The sequence below is a fragment of the Ornithodoros turicata genome, chromosome 1 (genome assembly GCF_037126465.1).
Source record: "Ornithodoros turicata isolate Travis chromosome 1, ASM3712646v1, whole genome shotgun sequence".
In the NCBI taxonomy this organism is placed as follows: domain Eukaryota; kingdom Metazoa; phylum Arthropoda; class Arachnida; order Ixodida; family Argasidae; genus Ornithodoros; species Ornithodoros turicata.
This window is the reverse complement of record NC_088201.1, coordinates 56,074,948-56,096,494: the sequence shown is the minus strand read 5'-3', so window position 1 is coordinate 56,096,494 and position 21,547 is coordinate 56,074,948. Positions and strand designations below refer to the sequence as shown.

Here is a 21,547-nt window from a genome sequence, read left to right as displayed (position 1 = left end):
CGTTTTCAGAACAAAAGTCCGTTCGGTAGATCGTCCGCAAAAAAATAGTGAAGGAACACCATTTTTTTATTTGTTCTGTTCATTGCGCATCTTCGGAGATGTGTCTTTCCTTCACCCCCAATGTGAGAGAGTGACAGACAAAAAAAAAAAAAACACCCTGTATATATCAAAGTACGGGCTCGTTTCATGATACTGAAAAAAGAGCATGGTTTTCAATAATGGCTGGCTCCAATTCTGCTATCTCGCATTTCCCAGGAAACATCAGACTTAATAAGTTAATTAATGAATTTTAGGTAATTAGTCGTTCAGATAGTGAACGTCCGCAGGGCCGCATAACTTACCATTGAAAACCGCATCTAGATAGCTTTCATAGTTTTATTATAAAAGTTCGGTAAAGGATATATATAAAAAAAAAACGCCCTGTATGTGGGGCCAGTGGTTTATCCAGAATCCCAAGCACGGAGGGGTGTTGGAAAAAATTGTGTGTGTGTGTGTGGGGGGGGGGGGTTATTGTTATAGTTCCATCATTACAGCTTAACATACCAGTACCAACATGTATCTAAAGCTGAAATCGCAAGGGCACCCCCTGCAGGGGTTACACAGGTGAAAAAGTTAGCGGGGTGTCACGGAACACTTGGGGGTGTAGGGGGTCTGGATGAATCACTTATGTGGGCAAGAAGAAGACAGAGCGGAGCATGTTTAAAATAGGCTGAAAATGCAACTATTGCTTGGCAAATTTTCAAGTCAAATGCATACTACCACAGGAGGTTCCAAATTGTTGTGTTATTCAGCCTGGTTTATTTATTTTTAAGAACAGAATAATTCTTCATCGACAAGCACCCCGCGTGCTACACAGTTTTTTTTTTTTTTTATGATGTACACATTTTTTCTTTTTTTCAAATAGAAGCGCGATGAAAGCTAGATGCCGTTTTTGTAGTTGCGTTATACTGTCAGGCGAACTACCTAGACGTAATTAACTCTTTAAACAGCGGTTTTTGGGCAAAAGTGAGACAACAGAATGAGCCCTAATCGTCTTTGAAAGCCATTCTATTTCTTAAAACTCCCGAAACGAGCACGTACGTTGAAAAATCCGTGCGCTTCCGGAGTGCATGATGTTGACCGTCGTCTGCTTATCAGGGCCGAAGTTTTTGATCGAGCTAGCAGATGAGCTCCTAATTCGAAAATCTCCATCGCTCCAAATTTGCGCACATGAGGAGCGCTGGGAAGACATGACCCTTGCCGTCGACAGCTTACTACTTCAATCATCTCCATCGCCATCGCTCCAATGTCTATGGCCCTCTAACGTTTTCGGTTTCGGCTCATTTGCGTAGCAAAATTCGGCGACGTGCTGACGTGCATTGGCTTTCAGCGAAGATTGTCTCCCATTCTGCTGTCTCACTTTTGCCTGAAAGCCCCTAATTAAAGTGTTCTAAAAAGAACTGAAGCAAACACGCGAGGAAATTGCCCTCGAAAACTGGTTAAAGAAGCACTGAGGTGACCCCCCCCCCCCCAATTTTTAATCTTTGTTTTTCGCTACGGCGTGCTCTGCAACGAATAAAATGAGCTCCTGCGAAAGAACGACGAGTGCTTTTTTGCTCTTCTGCCTTTAGAAAACCCTCCACTCATGACAAGCGCGTATCTGAGCACGAGGGAACGTTTGTGACGTAACGTGGTCCCCGTGCATGTGACTCGTGCCGTAGAGCGGCATAGTTCAAGCTGGTTCAAGCAGGCATAAGCGGTGCGTGAGCTGAGCAGAAACACACAAAAGGCACAAACGTCACGTGAGGATCGTGTCGGCCGTCCGCGGCTGCTTTCTGCGTAGTTATAATACATCGCAGGGCTAATGTAATATATTTAATTGTGGTTCCTGATGGACAGCTTGATGAATGAAACAGGGTTGCGAGCCACCTTAAACGTCGCCTCATTGCTCCTTTAATTACGGGGGTGAACGTGTTGCTGCTGTTTTTCCTTCGTGTTTCCTATTTAGTCCTCAGTTGTGCTAATATTTTAAATGAAAGACAGTGCACAAAAACAAATGTTAAAGACAATGTTTGTTTTTATTCAGTGTTAGTGCAGCAAAGCAACTGTGGCTAAAAAGACATGTCTGCCTCTTGTATTTGTGTAGTCAATGTTCTAACCAGCATATCAAAATTTTAAGCACCAACACTATAAAACAACAGAAAATATGAATTATCCGGACCACAACTACCACGATTGACCTTTTTATTGAGCGAAAAACAAAATCTTTTTCCTTTCTTGACACAATTTATAATACGGGCTTTCTGTACTCTTTTACAATCAGGCCCGAATATAAGCGGTGGATAATTTTAGAACGGTGCATATCACAAATTATGCAAAATTTCTCGCAGCTGTTCCCTTGTGTTATCCAGTTATCTTGAAGCATGTTGCATAAGTGGCTGCTGAAGCCAGTCACGTCAACTGCTGTTGGGAACAGCTTGCAAGACGGTTGCGATCATGAAATGACGGTAGGTGAATATGCTTAAATATGCTTGCACAGGCATTCCTCCTCCTAACAGCTCACCTGTTTGGCTCAGCTGTGCAAACATCTGTCAACGTAGTTCGTCGAGAACTGCAGCTGGCTCTCTTCAAACAATAGAACACCATTGCTATTCTAGCCAGTTTTTATTTTGCACCTATCAGAGAGGATGAGGCTGCATATTTTTCAAACTCTGAGAACTTCATGGTACGATGTGGCATTCTGACACATACATTTTAGAATAGCGTTATCCGTGTGGCTATCCAAGTGCAGAGGGTTCAAATTGGCAAGCTGGAAAGAGAACTTGCATGGGCAACAGTAAAATGACACAGGCCTGAATTAAAAGGAAATAGTCATCATGCATCATAGATGAAGCTTGAAAGCTTCTTATAACTGTGTTGAATGCGAACATTTTGACTCAAATGCGTCTGGTTGGGAGGAAGACGCAAATACAGTAGAAAACGCCAACCAAATGGATTGGTGTTTTCTACTGCTATTGGCATATAACTGTGTAACTTGAAGTTTTAGGTATAGCTAAGGAATGTGACAGTATCTTTCTCCCACTGCATGCTTCATATTTTATTGCTCTGGTGCACAACCTTCCCTTTTCTTGCACTTTAGGTGTGTCTTGTAAATGAAGTTTTTATCTTGTGACATGCTTCAAACATGGTGCATTGGAAGAAAACTAAAATGACTCCTGGCCGACACTTCAATTGTGTTTCTTGTTCTTGGAAGAATTTTCAAAACTCTCGCCAAATTCGTTCACCCGCGTTCTGTCCACTGGATACAGCCTGTAAATAGAAATACATGTGTAAAACCGGTCTGCTGGAACAATATGCTGAGATACAGCTGAGTCTTAAGACAAATGAGGAAAAATATATTATTCATGGTCTTGAAAGCTGCCATTGAAGAACACATCAATCAAGAACCTATGGAACCTATATGCATGGTCATACCAAGAGGAGGTATGCCCCCCTCCCCAGAGCTTCAAGGTCACATGTGAAAATTGTGCATGTTTCATTCACAGGTCGTTATCATTTTTCTTAGATGGCACAAAATATGAACCTCTGAGCACTCACACAGTCTGCAGCGTCCAGCTAAAAAAAAGTGCTGGAAAAAAGTGGGGGGGCTGGATCCGCCCCTGCATGCTACATGCATGTAATGCACCGGGAGTGTTGGAAATCTTTCCAAACTAAGTTGCTTCAAGTAGCAGCTAAAAGTTTGTTACCCTGTTCACACATTTTGTGTACTCCCAGGTGCAGAAGTTCTGCGAATGTGCCTGCACAGTGCAAGTCTAATGTTGCAGCTCCCATACAAACCCTGCATACAAACCCTTTTGTACAATGTGTCAAGTTTATGCGCTTTGCTGTGCCATTTGTCTTTTCTGTCTTAGCTTCCAGTTACATTTAGTACTGATTAGGATGATATTAGGCAATGTAAAACATACTGATGCAGAAGTGAAACTACAACACACAATAGCACCCCCAGGGTATTCCAGCTCAATCTATCACAGTAATAACTTCAATCTAATAAATGGACACGAGCACAGTATCACATACCATCTCTGATATAGGTAGACTAGGAATATGGCATCATCTCTGAAGCATGCCACTCTGTGAGCAGTTGGCATCGTGATAATGAAGGCAAACAAGTCGTCAATGAATGTGTTAAATGCCTGCAAATGAGGATGGGAACGAAATCTGTTACATGCATACTCTCCCATAAGCTAGACATATTACTTCACCTTGTACATGAACACCTTCCATGGGAGGTGAGCTACAGACTTGAGCTTGTAATTGAGAAAGAGCTGCGGTAGCATGAACAAGAACCCAAAGGCGTACACTCCTGGGGAAATAGTGCAGAGTGTACATCTACTGACAGTAATGCAAACAACAGTGCCAAACAGTCACCAAGCACTCACCATTAGCTAGACTGTGAATGCACCATGAATACCAGCTGCAGAAAAGGAGCAGAGGGCATTTCTTATCAAAAGAGCACTTCCAGTGTAAATATCATTGTATATACAGGGTGTCCCAGCTAAATGCGAACATATATTTTTTAAATATATACATCACTTTTTCCGAGATGAAATCAATTGCAATATAGCATATGCTGAAGGGCACTCCTTAGGAGGGCATTAGCAAACTCCTAAGGCAATGCCTTAATTAACTTTCAATAATTAACTTTTTAATTATAAAAGCCACAAGATTGTTCCAATGAGAACATCTGGTCCCTTAGGTCACCTGATACCGGAGCCGGTTTCAGAACAAAAATCTGTTCGATAGATCGTCCGCAAACAAATCATGAATGAACACAATTTTTTTCTTTATTTTGTTCATCGGGCATCTTCGGAGACACGTCTTTCCTTCACCCCCAATGTTGGAGGGTGAAGGAGCACAGTGCCGCCTCATGCGTCGAAGATGAGCTTTAACTTGCGGAAACAAAACAAGAGCAAATGTATTGGGTGACTCTATCGGAACTGCCCTTATCTTGTGTTGCATTTTCTGTTTTCTTTTAATCTTTCTTCAGGACGCAAGAGGCGATAGTGTGCTCTTTCACCCTCTCACATTGTGGGTGAAGGAAAGTCGCGTCTCGGAAGATGCGCCATGAACAAAATAAAGTAAAAAATGGTGTTCCTTCACACATTTTTTACGGATGATCTATCAAACGGATTTTTGTTCTGAAAACAGCTCCGGTATCAGGTGACCAAAGGACCAGATGTTCTCATTGGGACAACTTCGTAGCTTTTATAATAAAAAAGCTAATTACTTAAAGTTAATTAAGACATTGGCTTAGGAGTTTGCTAATGCCCTCCTAAGGAGTGCCCTTCAGCATAAGCTATATTGCAATTGATTTCATCTCGGAAAAAGTGATGTATATATTTTAAAGAAATATGTTCGCATTTAGCTGGGACACCCTGTATATATACAGGTTGTCCCAGAAAACGTGTAATTGAATTCTAATAAAAAACTACATCACATAGAATCATGCGGTCAACGGCATTTGTTTGTACTAGGTTTTTGCCACCTTCTGATGTGAATGTCATGTAACGCAAGTTTAATTATGTATATTTTTGCAAAATGAACTCAGAAATTCGTCAAGTAAAGGTCACTTTTTTACCCCACCAGTGTGAAGAGAGTGCCAAATTTACTCAAATTAATGATAACTGACAGGGATATTGATGAGCTATACCATAGGAAAAAATAGCCGAACATCATGCTCTACAGCCTTTACTTGTGACCTTTACTTGGCAAATTTCCCGAGTTCAGTTTACAAAAATTTACATAATTAAACTTACGTTACATGACATTCACATCAGGATGTGACAAAAACCTAGTAAGAACAAATGCTGACGGCCGCATGATTCTAGGTGGCGTAGTTTTTTTTTTTTATAATTCAATGACACATTTTCTGGGACACCCTGTATATATGTCAACTGAGACAAAGCTTGTATTCCACTTTACCTTTTGTGTGACTGATACATGAGGCTGTATATTGCCCCACAAATACACAATGGATAAAGAAACCATGACAAGTATTTCATGCCCTGTAATAATGGTAGACTTTGTTATTGTCACTGCAGAAATTGCAAGAGGAGATCCTGTCCATCAAGTAATACACACTACTTCCAGTTGCTACTGTTTTTCTCTTTTCTAGCAGACCTCTGCTCATACATAATCTCACAATTCATGTTCTTACAAAATTGTACTTCACTTTAGAACGTCAAGTGAATTCAACATAGAAAGGTGAAATCATTCTACAAAGAGGTACTAAACTCAATGCTGAACTAGAAACCTGACGTGGCAGAATAGGAACAACGTATATGCTGCTTCAAGTGAATGTGTGTGCACACCAAAAAGATGAAAGTCACTGAAAAGGTTAGCCAGCTGTAGGGATCGAGCCCACATCTTCTGGATTACCGAAAGATGGCATGCGGCATATTACCAAAAAGATGGCATGTGACATGCACAGGTTGTCCAAGAGAAAGAAAACGAAGAAGAAAGAAACACAGCCATACCTCAGAGTCGTAGGCATCCGTTTTTCGTTCCTCATCGCTTGTGTCTCCAAACTATATCAGAGCAAAAGAAAACTTTTGTATTTCAACATTTGACCAATACTGTGAAGCTGCATGGCACACAATAACAAGCTTTGTAGAAAATCACATTCAACAGAGATGAAGCTTTGAAGCAAGAAACCCTGTACTCTAAATGGAAATTACCCCACCTCTCGTACACTTGACCACCATTTATATCTTTCGGCTATATACTATGACAGTTTGTCTCTCCGTGGGGAAGAGGGTAAAGTTTGGATAAACCTCGTGACGAAATTTCTGTCCACTCACAAGCGATAAGGGGTATTCGTAGACTGGCTTGGGTCTTTGCATGGGTCCACAGAGGAAACCGAATGTGCTTCACCTTGGGATACGAGGGTGGTTCCATAAGTTTCCGGCCCGACCAACTTTTAATAGTCATAGAGACGAAACAAGTGTATCACTTTTCGACATAGTCAACCTTAACTTCAATGCACTTTTGACACCTTTCAACCAGCATTCTTATACCCTTGAAAAAATAGCCCGAAGTTTTGTCCGCAAAATGCTGAAAAACTGCCTCTTGCACCTCACTATCGTTTTGAAATCTCCGTCCTCTGAGATCGCTCTTCAAGTTTGAGAACAGGAAGTAGTCACTCGGTGCCAAGTCTCGACTGTAGGGTGGGTGGTGGATTTCTTCGAAGCCGCACTCCTTCAGTGCAGCCTTGGCAACAGAAGCCGTGTGGACAGGGGCATTGTCCTGGAGCAACCGGACACCTCGACTCAACCTGCCGCGCCTCTTTTCCTTGATGGCGTCTCGCAGTCGGTGCAGGAGTGAAGCATAATAAGTCGCATTCACTGTGGTGTTCCTCTCTTTGAAGTCGATGAGGAGGATCCCGTGACAATCCCAAAATATTGTTGCCATGATCTTCTTTGTGGATTGTGTGACCTTGGCTTTTCTTGGGGGTGCTTCTCCTGGTTTGCGCCATTCCATCGACTCCTTTCTCGAAAGGGGATCATAGTAGAACACCATAGTCCCATCCCCTGTGACAATTGACTTCAATATTTCTTCTTCGTTCTCTTGACAGAGCTCCAAAAACTCTTTGGCACAGACGACTTGCTGTTGCTTTTGAACTGACCAGAGAAGTCGTGGCACCCATCTTGCACTGACCTTTTTCATGTGAAGGCCCTCGCCGATGATGCGAAAAACGGTTGTTTTGGAAAGCCCCAGCCTTTCTGAGATTTCCTTCACCTTCAGACGCTTGTCGCTCAGCACTTCCTCCTCGACAAGAGACAAATTTTCTTGTGTCACCACTTCCACTGGACGACCATCGCGTGGATCATCTTCAATGGGCTCTCGCCCCAGTCAAAACTGTTTAGCCCAGACTTTTACCGTTGTGTACGATGGAGAGGCTTCCCTGTACACGTTGTCCAGTCGTGCTTTAATTTCTATAGGCGAAAGTCCCTCTTTTGTCAAGAATTTTATCACAGCGCGGTACTCGATTTTTTCCATTTTAACTGAAGAGTGCACCCTGGCTGTTTGAAATGCCGCTCTCCAACCGACAAAAGCATGGAGAGGGTTGAGGGTGATGCTCCGGCCCTCCAACAGATGGCGCCACGCGTCCTTAATCGCATTTTCAAGTTCGTGCGCATTTTCTACCTCGGGCCCGAAACTTATGGAACCACCCTCGTATTACCCGCTTATTTGGGAGAGGGCCTATGAGGGACCAATGAGGTTGCTCTACGGGCAATAGGGGAGAGAGGGAAACTGGGGCACTGCACAGACAACTGACCTAGTGTACAGTAAATACCACGCCACTTTATGTAACATCCGCAGAATCTTTGGCATCCCAAGGGCAGCTATCATGGGACATGTTTCAAATGACAAAGCATTAACTATTTAAATTTGACACCTGCAGCCACCACTACATGGCAGTTACAATAAAATAGGAGCATTGTATTTGGTATTACTGCACAGATAAAGCTCAATATCACATTAAAATTTAGGCTAACGAGGTTGTATACACGGACTGATAATGAAACCCTAGCGAGACATCATGGGACCCAGTTTGGGAACCCCCGTAATAACGGAACCCATAAGTTACCGCCAGTGACATCACAGCAGTGAAAGTGCTGGCTGTAAAATGCAAATGTAAATAACTGGCTGCAAATGATTGGAGCATTTTGCACTGTGAGTCTGAGTATAAAAAGAAAGCATGTGACAGCATCTGTTTAGCTATGGCTTTTGTCCGGGCTAAGCTGCTGCAATGAATATGCAGTGGGTGCACACGACTGGCATGGTTGATGTTCTATATTACTCACAGTGCTAAGCTATTCAAAAGTGTGGTTTTCTGCTTTTCAATGATGATCAAAAGTTCATATTTGAAATATGGGGAATCCTTGATAGATCACGAGCCTTATGCAGCATTACCTGAGGTCGCAGAATACTGAATTTATACAGGGCAAGCAAAACATGCCAAGTTTTAAAGCCAGGGACCTGTCTTCATACTTTGTTACATTTTCAAACGTGAAAATGTGGCACGTTATGCTAAGTTCCGATGTCAAATAGCATATGCTGTGCACTGCCTGCGTATTAATGAAAAGATAGGTCTACTAAATAGCACTAAGTGTCACTACCTGAACTTTGAGCCTCCATTTTTCAAAGTAGATGCTCATTTTGAGTGCTTTTGTCACCTTCCAAAGCTGTAAAAAATACATAACAGTTCATATAAAAGGAAATACATGGAAGCAATAAAAGGTTGTATTCGTAAACCACAGAAGCAACCAAGGCACTGTGGAACAGTCAACTGAATAGTGGAAGTTGAGGATGAATTTTCCAAAACAGTTAGTGCATCAGGCATATGCTTCACCATCACGTTAGACTGTGCATCTTTCCCTTGTTAAAGTGCTGTGGTAAAACGTGCATCAAGTACAGATCCCAATTGAGCCTCAGAAAGCAATACACTTGTCGAAACTATTTCATAAGAAATTGTAGTAGTCCAAAGTAGCTTTGAAATGTATACATACCTCAATTAATGCACCCACACCAGTAGTGAAGAGAACGATTCGACTAGTATCTTCATCCATTAGATAGAGGAAGATAACCACCTGACTTGCACCTCTCCAGACCACACCTCTCAGAGAGAGACCCACAAAAGACTGCTTGTGACGCCAAAAGTTAACGTCATTCTTGAAAGCCAAGAAATCAAATAGTAGCTGCCAAGAAAGCATAAAAAATTATATTCTACTATGCTTGTTTTTAAGTATAGCACTTAAACAAAGTGAAACCAGATCAGTGCAATTACACAGCTCATACTATATGCAGTTACATTTTTTTATCAAGTGAGGTACACTGCTGTGTCACCCGCAACAGAGTAGACAGAGGAGATAACAAAAGGGGCAGAAGGCCCCTGCAATCAGAAAGAAATGTGAGGGAGCTAGGAAAAAAATATGTGTCATCTGCTTGTAATGTCATGCACGAGTGCCACTCCTCTAACACATATTTGCACACTGATAGTATATTCAATATGTTCCACTTTCCAGTTTCTCGGTCACCATATCAACAATGATGCAAAAGCATCATTATGCATCTTAGCAGCCACAACCAATGTGTTGCCATTCTCACTTCAGTTACAAGCCAGCATTTTGTCTGGTTCCTAAACTTGTGAACAAAAAGCAAATATACTTAGGGCCCTGTGTTTTAGAGTAAAACCCGTTTCTACCCTGCGATTTACATAACTGTCACTTGGGGTAAAACCCCAAAAAACCCAAATTCAGCCACCAATACTGGTACTAGAGAACGCCATGTTCTGCATCTCATGTCTGTATGTAAAACGAGAGAAGAGCTCTTCTTTTCATCACTTTTTTTACTTCTACTTTTTTTCCCACCCAAAAGTCTGCTTGTCCACCCGATATTTCCCGATTTTACCCTGTTCAACGGCTCTTGAAAATAACACCCGATTTTTACCCCCCCCCCCCCCCCAATTTAAAAAAAACATACAACCCAAAAACACATGCCCCTAAATATACTTCACAGAAGGTTTCTGACAGTCACGCGAAGTAACCTGTACTTTTGGGTTCCCAGGATTCACACAACTAGACCCTTGTGTTCTTGGGTTTTATATTTTTCTCAAATCGGGAGGTAAAAATCGGGTTTTATGTTAGAAACTGTAAGGCAGGGTCAAAATCTGGTGCTATCATGTGAAAGAACACACAGTTGGGAGAGAAACAAAAGTGAAAAGAAGAACCCACGAAATTGTGAGACGCAAGTGCGAGCATGATGCTTAGTGTTCGCCCGTGACTGTATGAGTGGCTCAGTGTGCACTTAGTTCGATTCTCGGGTTTTCTGGATTTCACTTGAAGTGATGGTGATGCAAATCAGGGGCATGTTTTACTGGGTTTAACACTAAAACACAAGACAGAAGTACAAGGAAATGGTACTACACTGACAAAAGAATTGATTTGTCATGGATGCCCTGAGGGAGTGTGCTAATGAAAAGAAACGAATGAATATCATTAGTGCTTGTATTTGTGGCTGCCATTAGAATAAGGGTGCTGTCTTCCAGTTACAACGTCAAAATTGATGTCATGCTGATCTCTCAGTCTGAGATAGAGATGGCTCAGTGCACCTTCTGAAGAGAATAAAAGAATGCAAGGGCACAAGTTGCGTCTTTTGAGAAGAGTACAGCATTACTGTGCCCTTCCACAGGTTCAGGGAGCACAGGCAACAGTAACGCAATCACAGTGAAACCTCGTTAATATGTACCTGTTCGAACAGTAGTCCAGCATAAAACATAGTTGTGTCAAGGCCCCCACCCCACTGCCATTAAAGCCAATGGACTTAAAGGACTACAGAGGGCAAATACATCTAAAAAATTTTCAGATTAAGACGTTTGATGAAAGTGTGTGTGTCAATTTACCGGGTAGCACGAAAGGTATTGATGTGTGCCATTTGTTTCCCAGAAAAAAGTCATATAAACATAGCTCCGCGTGTTCACCCTTATCTCGCCACTGCGGGTGTAATGAGGACGAGAAGCATGATGCCACGTCACCGATGACGTTACACAGTCCACGTGTTCTGGTTCGTTGGTCAATGGGGGTCAGCGCCGTAAACCAGTTTTGCCAGTTTCCCCGGAGAATTGGGGATAGAAGGAGCGGTTAAATCATGACCAAGCCAGGAGCAATGCTTCTTCGGAGCCCCGAACAGCTGAGTAGCAGACAACATTCTCTGAAACAATCAGCGAGCGTGAAGTGTGTAGCGTAAGCGCAAGGTCGCAGACACGTCACAGGCTGTTACTGCTCTCCACCACCGTTGCGCACGGTCGCTTTTTGCGGTGTACTTTAAATTCAATTTCTGCGATAATTATGATGCTGTGGGGTGAATTACTTCTCATGGTGCATCTTACTGGCCCGGCTAACAGTTTTATAGAACGAAAACAGGGTGTTAAAAATGACTTCTGTGCTACTTTAATGCCCGCTTAAACCGTGGTTACAGGTATGCGAGGGTATCAGCACAACATCGTGGTTTGCGGATAGAAATATAATGTTTTGAAATCCGTGTGGATAAAACTGTGAACTTCTGCAGTTCGCGCAGGTATCCGTATTTTATCCACAAATAAACATAATTCATGCCTCTGTCAACGTCAATCGCAGCGTGTCATCCTTTGCGATGCTGTGCCTTTAAGAGGGGATATCACTGAGGAGCCATCTCCGATTCACGACTTTGTCGCATGTAGATGGCGCCACACAAACATCCGGGTCTCAGCAAGGTGAAAGCTGTAACCAATACTCCTGTTACAAGTTGCTCCTCTGCGGGATTGTGTAGTTCCATAAACACGTGTGACGTGTGTGCGTGAACTATTGAGGTCCAGGGATCCCCCGTCATGTGTGGCTTGCCAAGGTCAACTGAGCTAAAGGAAAAAAAGACAGGTCTGACAAAGGCGAATGCTTCTTCATTGTCTCTTTGTGGACTGCACCCACTGACTTCTGGGGTTGATGTTATCTTAGCTTTCCATGTCCGAGTTTTTCGACACCAGCATGCAAAGTCCAGGTGTTACGTCTTTGGCTGGGAGTTGCAACAGTAAAACAATCTGCAGACAGAAGGCTTTCGCAAGGCAAAGTGCTGTGTATTCACAGAAAAAGTGTGGTGCATTGAGTGATTGATTGAGTGATTACATTAGCCATATAGAATATCTACAAAACACACGCAAGCGAGCCTACGCTTGATGCTTACGAGTCTCATACCATTTGTTATTTCTCTTTTATTGGAAACGGTCACAATCGGGCAGGAGGACAGAAATAGGCTACAAAAGCATTCTGTTTACAACTTCTAATACAATGTCACACCTTCATCCTATTTGATGTCTGGCTTATGGGCGACGGAATAAATGGTCCTAGAATATATGAACCCCTCAGAAAAAAATAAAAATAAAATAAAATAAAAAGAACAAGCAGACAATTGCTTACCAGACATTTACTCACCAATCCTCCAACGTCCTGCTGCATTTTATGTATATCTGGCAAATGTGATGTAAAAATGGTAGTCGCGTTCTTTTATAAAAGAAAGTACTACAGCGTGTACTACAAAATGGCGCATTACCTTCTGTACTCGTAGCTCACCATAGTATTCATACCAATGAAATGAATCACATATCCTGAGGCTCCGATTTCACGATCACTGTACGTGGGTGTCGTTGGATGTAGTTCCCAACTCAACCTGGATACTAATATTTTCCTATATAGTATTTTCGTGTTTTTGGTCAGATAAAGGTTTTTCAGTTGTCTTCTCATACTTCAATTGTAGATTAGCCGTATCATCAGCAGAAGCGGAGTTGTAAGGGCAATGAACAATTGAATAAGTGTATGTACAGCTTTTGTTATCCATAAAACATCGACACAGAAAAGTCTGACCAACAGATGAAAAATACTAGCATTCAGCGAACGATCGCTAGTGAGTTAGGGCAGCTTTGGGGGTTTAGTGAGTCATGGGGATGTTCTTCCACAATCTGGTCAACGTCTTCCGGGGCCATAAATACAGTAGATGTACAGATCTACCTCTCCTACGCGTTCGTGTTTTTTGCTGTACTTCACCTGTTCCGCTGATGAACATCTCCCCACCAACTTGTTTGGGAAATAAAGAATTGAATTGAATTGAACATCTCTTTTCTTTTCTTTTTTTTTCTGAGGCACGCAAAGACTGCCTGACAATTTGCCTGAATGCAGAGTAACGACAGAAGTAGGGCGTTACTTTTCTACTCATTACTCGATCACATTTGGAGTTGAGTAATTGGTAATGTTAAAAATTACTTTTTGTGTAGAAGTAATGGTAACGGTAATCAATTACTTTTGTTGAGTAACGGGCACTAGTCTGCTTGCGGGGCCATTTTTTTCTGGACCATTTTCTCCTACACCCGTACACATGGTATCCACCATATGCGAAATCATTATTCGGCATGAAACGGACGTAATCTTTAAATTTCCTTATCAACTTATCTTATCTTGCTACAATTTACCGAGACGTTCCGTGTCGTCCGTCGCTTTCCATGTTGGAGTAGCGATCACATTATTTTATGCCCTCCCTATGCCAGTCTAACGTGCGCAGCTTCGCAATTATTGCAATGTGTTCGGTTTGGAAGAAACACCTATTTGATTAGGAATTCGAATAGAATATACGACTACTCGCTTCGATTGACCTTTCCTTTTTCCCCCTTTGCTTAATGTATCTTCATATCCCCCCCTGGTTTATTCACACCGTAGCAAAAAGTCGACGCCCAAAGCGAACAAGCCCATACATATCAATAGTGGATGTCCCTCAGGGGACTTTTTTTTTGTGGACATTTCTTTCAGGGGATAATTTTTTCGGTGGCTTTTTTTTTTTTTTGTGTGTGTGTGGGGGGGGGGGGGGGGGCATTTTTTCATAAACACCTGCATCGGAGCAACTAATAACAAAAGCAGTGCCGATTTTCATCATTTCAGTGCAATAAAAAAACTAGTATGCTTACAAAGACAGCACCATACACACGTAGGATCCATGGTGAAAACAAACACGGATGACACAACATAGCTGGAGGCTTGCCTGCCGGAAAACGTGCATTGTCATACCGATCATGTCGGAAAAACCCAAGGCAGGGAACAGACTGGGAGATTGCAACACACACACTATCTCCAACAATCCCGAACAGCAGACGCTTTTGTCATTCCCTTACCTAATCTCCCCAAAAGAGCTGTGTCAAAGACTTCAACAGCGGGAATGGAACCTGTCAGGAAAGGGAATCTAGGGTAGGGTGTTGTATTTACGCTGCTGTGTGGCGGAGGGATTCTTTTTACCCCTTTAGCCCGCGATATGGTACCACAGGGAGGCGCAAAATGCAGCGCGTTGCCAACCTTCACATTTTATCATATATCGAGAGAACAGATAATCGAATGCGAATGATCCTGGCATTAAAATGCTCTAGAAAGATTTCTGCTTTATCGCTTCAGAAAATTTTCCGCATAAGTCCCCTAGTTTTTTTATAAGAGCGTGTCAAAGCTTGAGTATCGAATTTTGGTAATTTTTTGTACTTCAGTAACGTGTTCAGAAAAATGGCTTGAGAAAACCAATAATTTTTTTTTCTGGAGCGAAAAAGCGCATTTCTCAATGCTATCCAACAAGACCAGTCTCGTGAAAATCGGTTAATTATTTACCGAAAGAGACTGCAAAGTTTGTCCCATAGAAAATACATGGGGCCGCCGGAGGTGGTATCCCCTCTTAACAGCATGTTATTGGACAATTCTGGATAACATAGTGTTCCTAAGTGGTCTGCAATTTCACCACGTGAACTTTCTACTGCAAATACAATGACTGCGGATGCGTGGATATACTCAATGTACTCAATAGTATCTGTGTGGTTCCGGGTGCGGATACACCTATTTCAACTAGAGCGGTAGTGGATCTTACGTGCGCGAGTACAGTGCAGATGCGGATACTGTCAATGTTATCCTCGCTCACCTCTAACTGTGGTGGCTATCGCGATCTGTTCTCTAGTACATACTTTTCACGTACAAGCTCGGAGTGACCTCTTGTGTGCGACACTGGACAGCGCTCAGGTATTATCCAGAACTTTACGCTTCCTTTCCAAGCGTAGAGTGTCGAGATATTTTGTATGCCAAGCGCTTGACAGCTACGTACACAGCGTGCTGGCAACGTTTGTAGATAGGTTGATGTACCCATCACTATCATTATGATTGTCATGTGACTTGACTCAGTTGTGCAGTTTCTGTGGCCTAGCATTTTCACTTCTTACAAGTCGTGGTGCTTGTGCGTAGTGAACGTACTTTCCATATCCTGGCTTAAATGTTTTTGAAATTGCTCATGTGGATGCAAGGCCGGTTTGGCGGCAAACAAAAAATCACATTTCCATAAGTGCTGTATTTTTCTGTTTTCATTTTTTAGCAAGTAAGTGGCCATATATTTGTGATTTCTGCTACACCTAAGCTGTTTCCCATGTTCCCGCGAAGTAGGCTTTAACATGGTTCTACCGTAATGTTTTTCCAAGGAGTGCTAAGCTCTTCCTGTGAAAAATGCGTACCATTTTCAGTTGACATAACAGGCGAGACATGATTTCTCAGATGAAACGTGGATGTTGGGACACTTTTCTAGTATGCACTTATTGTACAACTTGTGCTCTGTGATACGATGCAACACCTTGGGCCGGTGGAAGGTAGGTGGCTAACAAGGCAGCCATATTAGGACCTGCAGTGTGATAGGCCCTTCCTTGATGCTTGTAAATGCCTCATGACCAATAACATGCCCCAAACATAACTCTTGATTGGAGCATGCTACTACGTATTTCCTCTGGCAGCATTGTTAATTGGCAATTCTACAAGTTTCTTAATGAAATGAACTGTTTCAAAAGACACTGTTGCGAACTCTGAAACCTGTTACTAGGTCCACTTACTGCCACACCCAGCTCTCACGTAGTGCATCAATCAATGTGCAGCAAGGGCTGCATAATACGACTCCCTCCTTGCCCCTGTCACATGTGTTTGGTAAAGCCAGCCAATCAGCAACAATTAGCAGATAGTAAACACTAAAACTTACATGGAACCCTGACACCAGTAGAGTAAGCAGGAGCACATAGAAATTGGTATCAAAAAATAAACCTTTCACTTCATCAGTGTCTTTAGTGGCCAGACCTGGAAGAAGAAAGAGGAAACAGTGCATGTAATGCACAGTATCATGTGCTGTGTGTTTCCCATGCAGGCATTTGTTGCAAACCAAGGTTGTTACCAAATGATGACATGGCTTTGAATGCTTCGCCGACACTAATCATCAGACGCAGCCTTCCCACTGAGATTGGATTGATGACAATTTTCAATGACATCTGGGGCACGCTTGCATTTACAGGCTGTTCAAAGGAAAGAGAGTGGAAAACAAAAGAGTCAGCGGCACTGACATAACTTGATAAGAACCAGATTCTTCTTCTTTTTTAATTCAGCATCTTAACAGAAATATAAAGCGAAATATAGACAGGCAACTTACAATCATGTCTTTCTCTCGAATTGTCACGTCCGTCATGTGAACTATTGGTAGGTATTGACGCTTTGAATTGAGACTGGAAAACACAAAATAGTAATGTTCATTAGAATCCTTCAATTTGCATGTCCCTGACAATTCAACACAGAGCTTCTTACTGTATAAGATGGCCAATTTCTGCTGGAACATTTCTGGCTTTAAAGAAGAACGGATCACTCATGATGTTAACATCCAACTTTGGTTTCCAGTGAGTTATGGGACTCTTCTGCTTAGGAGTTGCCTGTGTCTGAAACTCAGCAAAAGTGGACATAAATGCTAGCATTCTCAGGCAATTGCGTGCAGAAAATTTGCTACTATGAAGATACACTGTCCAGTTACATGAAGGGTTTGCAACCTAAGCACCAATTAAAACTGCTAGAATAAAAAAAAAGAACCATTTTGGATGAAACACTAGGAAATCTTCCACAGGCTCTGTAGAATCAGAGGTAACATTTAAATTTTGCAACTACAAATGTCCTGATACATGACGAAAAAAGAGGTCTTCTTGGTGACTACGTTCTTCAGGACACATGGAAATGCTTTCTCTTTATTTCTAATATGAAAATGGTAATAACTGCAAAATAAAATGGTAGGCTAAAAACTTCCAAGATATGATGCCTCCTTGTTCCGTCATCATCATCAGACATCTTGCTAGCTTGTGTCGCAACCGTTCCATTCCTTAAAAATGAAATTTGTTTCAAAAAATCAATCACCAGAGTGTTCCTTAGACATATGTCCATAGAAACAAGTGACATATTTACTCGCATAATTTGCGGGCTTTTCCTCCTCCAAAAAAGTTGGAAACGTTGGGGGGTGCAAATTGCGCGGGAACGTTCGTTACGATATTCAGACGACGCAAAATTTCAAAATTTGAGTGTGCCAGTCATATAGGCTCTCGGCAGAGCCGATATTGACATTATCACTGCATTGCAGAAGCGCGAAAGAAGTACCCAAATACCGCGCAACCGCCGATGGTCGGGAGGCAAAATGCCGAAACCAAAAGCACACATTGTTCGCTAACTTTGTCATGTTGTGCTGTAAGGTTTGTCATAGCGTGATTGTCCAGCGTTTCTTTCTGCGTTTTATACTTTGAGTGACAGTATCGTCCATCGCGTCACTGGACCATCACCCGAAATTGTATGCAAATCAAACAAAAGCACCGCAATAACTTCGGTAGCACTGACGGCGCTGTGAAAAGCAATCGCGACGTTCGCTGAGACGCGCGTGCCAGATATCCACGAGTGAAAACGCGGGTGCGCAAATTACACAATTTTCCCTTTTCTTGTCATTTTTAGTACTAAACTAGGGGTGCGCAAATTATGCGATTGCACAAAATACGCGAGTAAATATGTTTGGAATATATTTGCAGTACGTATGCCAAATAAGCAACACAATTAGTTGTGTTCATGCATAATCCTGTTATCCAGTATGAAGAGATCCAGAGAGCAGAGGGAAAAAGCTATAAAGATCCGTACATATATGCATTTTGTGTCCGAGTATTGGCCATGCTATATAAATACACTAAACAATCCTTTGGAATCACCATCCTGAGTGTTGAGCATGCAGACAATTTCTATTCACATGAAATGCTTATTCTGCAAGGTGAATATTGTATTCATTACCATTCTGAATGTTGCATAAAAGTGCAAGATGAGTCCTGAATGAGATTTCGTAGACTGATAGTAATCTGTCACCTGAAGTTTTATACCCTAGGCAAGTAGGTCAAGCGACTGCATATCCCTCTAGCTTCCTCCTTCCCCTGCTTCTGAAGATCATGCCCTCAATGAGGGAGTAAACAAGTTTCAGGTGGACCATGTGCGTTCCAGCAGGGTCCGAACGAAGACCATGTGTTTGGTGAGTTGTCCCCTTTGTTATGGTCAAGAGGCACGGGTGGCAAACGTGAGTGTGAGAAAGAAGCATACGGGATTCGAGAGCGATTGTGGTCTGGCTCGCGACAGAAGGGCAACATCGACCCTGGAGGCTGGTTGCAGACTTTTCACTGGCGGCTCCTTCCTGACACTTGGGCTTGTGCAACGTCTCATTGACAGCTGGTCCCCCGAGCACCGAATTCTTCCACGACAACAGTCTCTGGCTCCGTGTATGCAGTCCCGGACTTCGACTTGGCCCTCCCACAGGATATCAACTCCACTTACTGAACAGTAAAGCCTTTCCACTCCAGTACTGACTCTGTTTCATGCTGCCTCTAAGTTGCTAAGCACTGAGAATCCTGTCGTCCTCCCCTAGTGCGGGCACTGCGAGCATGGCTTCCCTCGTGCAGGTTTCCTCACAGGCATTAAGGCTACACCTTTATTTGGCCTGTCACATGACATCTCTTCTGTTCACCACCTCTCACTCACAGGGACATGCTTTCATAGCATATCAAAATTTAGAGCTGAAGCTGTTGTCATGTGGAAACAGAAATGAAAATATATTAAAATTTTACTTCATGCCTTTGAATAGTCTGTCTCGTTCAAAAGTCTACGTTTTGTTTTTGTGTCTCCATCCTGTTCACTCCACTGGACACTTGTGATGCCATGTACGGTTAGCAGTAAACTTGAATTATGTTTGGTAATGCTTTCATGGGTTTGTGTAATGTCAAGGGTGGCATGGCCATGCGGTACGTGGATGGTATATGGGGACGTACAAACCAGGTTTAACTTGGCTGATGAACACCGAAAACCAGGTTTGTGAGCATTATAAACTCAAAACTTACTCTTCAATGAACAAGAAATGTAAATAAGTAAGAGGATGACATCATACAGCTGACATGCTGCACTGGTAGACTGACACTGAGTACTGAGGCCATGGGGTTCTCAATCCTGAGGAAAGGCATGTCCTTTCTGAAGTATTTCAGTAATAAAACCTGGTTCACACGAATCTGTATTAAACCATGGAACTACGATTCAAATCATATACATTCTTATGGCTAAAAATTGTCACAAAACCTGTTGTGAAGGACAGAGGCTACAATACAACTGATCGAGGTGGAAACTAGAGCTCGACTGAGCTCAGAAAGCTTTTTTTTTCACAGCTTATGGCGCCAGCGATGGTGCCGCCACAAACCAATTACATGTCACTGAAATGACAGATTTGTTACTCACACTGTCCTTGCCCTTCATTCCTATGAGGTTTACTTCTGCATCCTGTGGCGGAATGTGCTTTGTCAGGGTTCCTGACTCAAAGGACACATTTGGGTCATCGAAGGCTTGTTCCAGTGTCTTAGGAGAGTGATGCACATTACGCTCCAAGAGAAGCACATACGCATTCAGAGATCCATTCTTTAGGGTTCTCCTCGGGAGGGTGACATTCAGCTCCCTGTAAAGTAAAGTAGAGAGAGTAAAGTAGAGCAAAAGAATGTGAAGTTCTATTGGTCTTCTCTTCTCCTGTTCAAATTGAACCACACCTATAATTATGGCAAAATGCAACTGCGGAGTGGCAAAATGCAACTTTTGAAACACATGTCAGGGAAGTTTAAAAGGGAGCGAGTAGAGCACTGCATGGGCCGCATTCTTAGACCCAAATGGCCCCGGCCCATAATGGTCAAACCCGAGCCCAGCCAAAGCCCATAAAAAGGCTTTACCTGGCCCGGCCTGCCTGTGGGCCGGGCTTTCTGGTAAGCCCGAGCCTGTGCAGTGCTATAGCAGAGAGTGTGTCTTTTCCTGTTCTTTCTTTACAGAAATGCTGAAATGTTTTAGCAGTACTTACTTCTCATTAGACTTAAATATGTCCAGGTCATCTTCTACCCAGATGGGTGCAAGATCTTCCACAGATCTTACTTTGTTGGACCTCGATGTACAGAAGAAAAACTTGAAAGACAGAAGGATGCTCGTAAGGCGATACTTATGCACGAAATAAAACTACACGACTCATGAGCAAATGCTGCAATACTAACTTGGAAACGTGATTGCTTGTCCCAAGCTGGCTTGATGCAGAGGTCGCCCTTCTCACATTGCTTGGGATTATAAATGTTGTAGAGAGACCAGGTGGAATGTGCAATGTATGCTATAAACATTCCGCTTAAAACAAGAGTAAGAGAAACCCCCATGTTTGCACTTCAAACCTGGAAGAGATACAGTCAGCTTCACAGGAGAAAGATCATTAAGGTTTCGCTGATGGAAGTGTAAGAATACTAAATCCTACAACATTTGCGGAACAGATTGGGGAATGGATTAACGGGACGAGAAAAATGCCAGTGATGATCAGAAAATAAACACACATATCTGAAATTATGATGAAAAATAATCAAAATACTCTTAGTCTCACCCTCTGTTGTTGTCGCGAACTTGATGAGAGCTTTGGTTTAGTATTTTATTAATTCACTTTGAGTTTCACGTCATTCCATTTCGAAACGACACAACATAGACAGACTGTAACCGGCTGTATGCGCGCCGCCTGTGCCGCAGCCAGGAGGGTTTCAGCCGCGCTATTTACGTACGCAACTACGTAGAAATTAGTGAAACTGTTTATTGAA

General features: G+C 42.5%; 1 protein-coding gene across 1 annotated transcript; it reads right to left on the bottom strand.

Moving 5' to 3' along the window:
- Nucleotides 1–3,061: 3,061 nt before the first annotated feature.
- On the bottom strand, nt 3,062–21,497 carry LOC135378265 (lipid scramblase CLPTM1L-like). Its single transcript, XM_064611246.1, has 16 exons — nt 21,340–21,497; nt 20,969–21,136; nt 20,782–20,882; nt 20,178–20,391; nt 17,196–17,323; nt 17,044–17,116; nt 16,792–16,909; nt 16,603–16,697; nt 9,552–9,740; nt 9,162–9,227; nt 6,516–6,566; nt 5,962–6,044; nt 4,419–4,453; nt 4,242–4,342; nt 4,057–4,172; nt 3,062–3,288 (listed from the first exon to the last, which is right to left on the bottom strand). Exons 2-16 carry the CDS (start codon nt 21,119–21,121, stop codon nt 3,207–3,209), a joined length of 1,605 nt encoding a protein of 534 aa, XP_064467316.1. The 5' UTR covers nt 21,122–21,136; nt 21,340–21,497; the 3' UTR covers nt 3,062–3,206.
- Nucleotides 21,498–21,547: the final 50 nt, after the last annotated feature.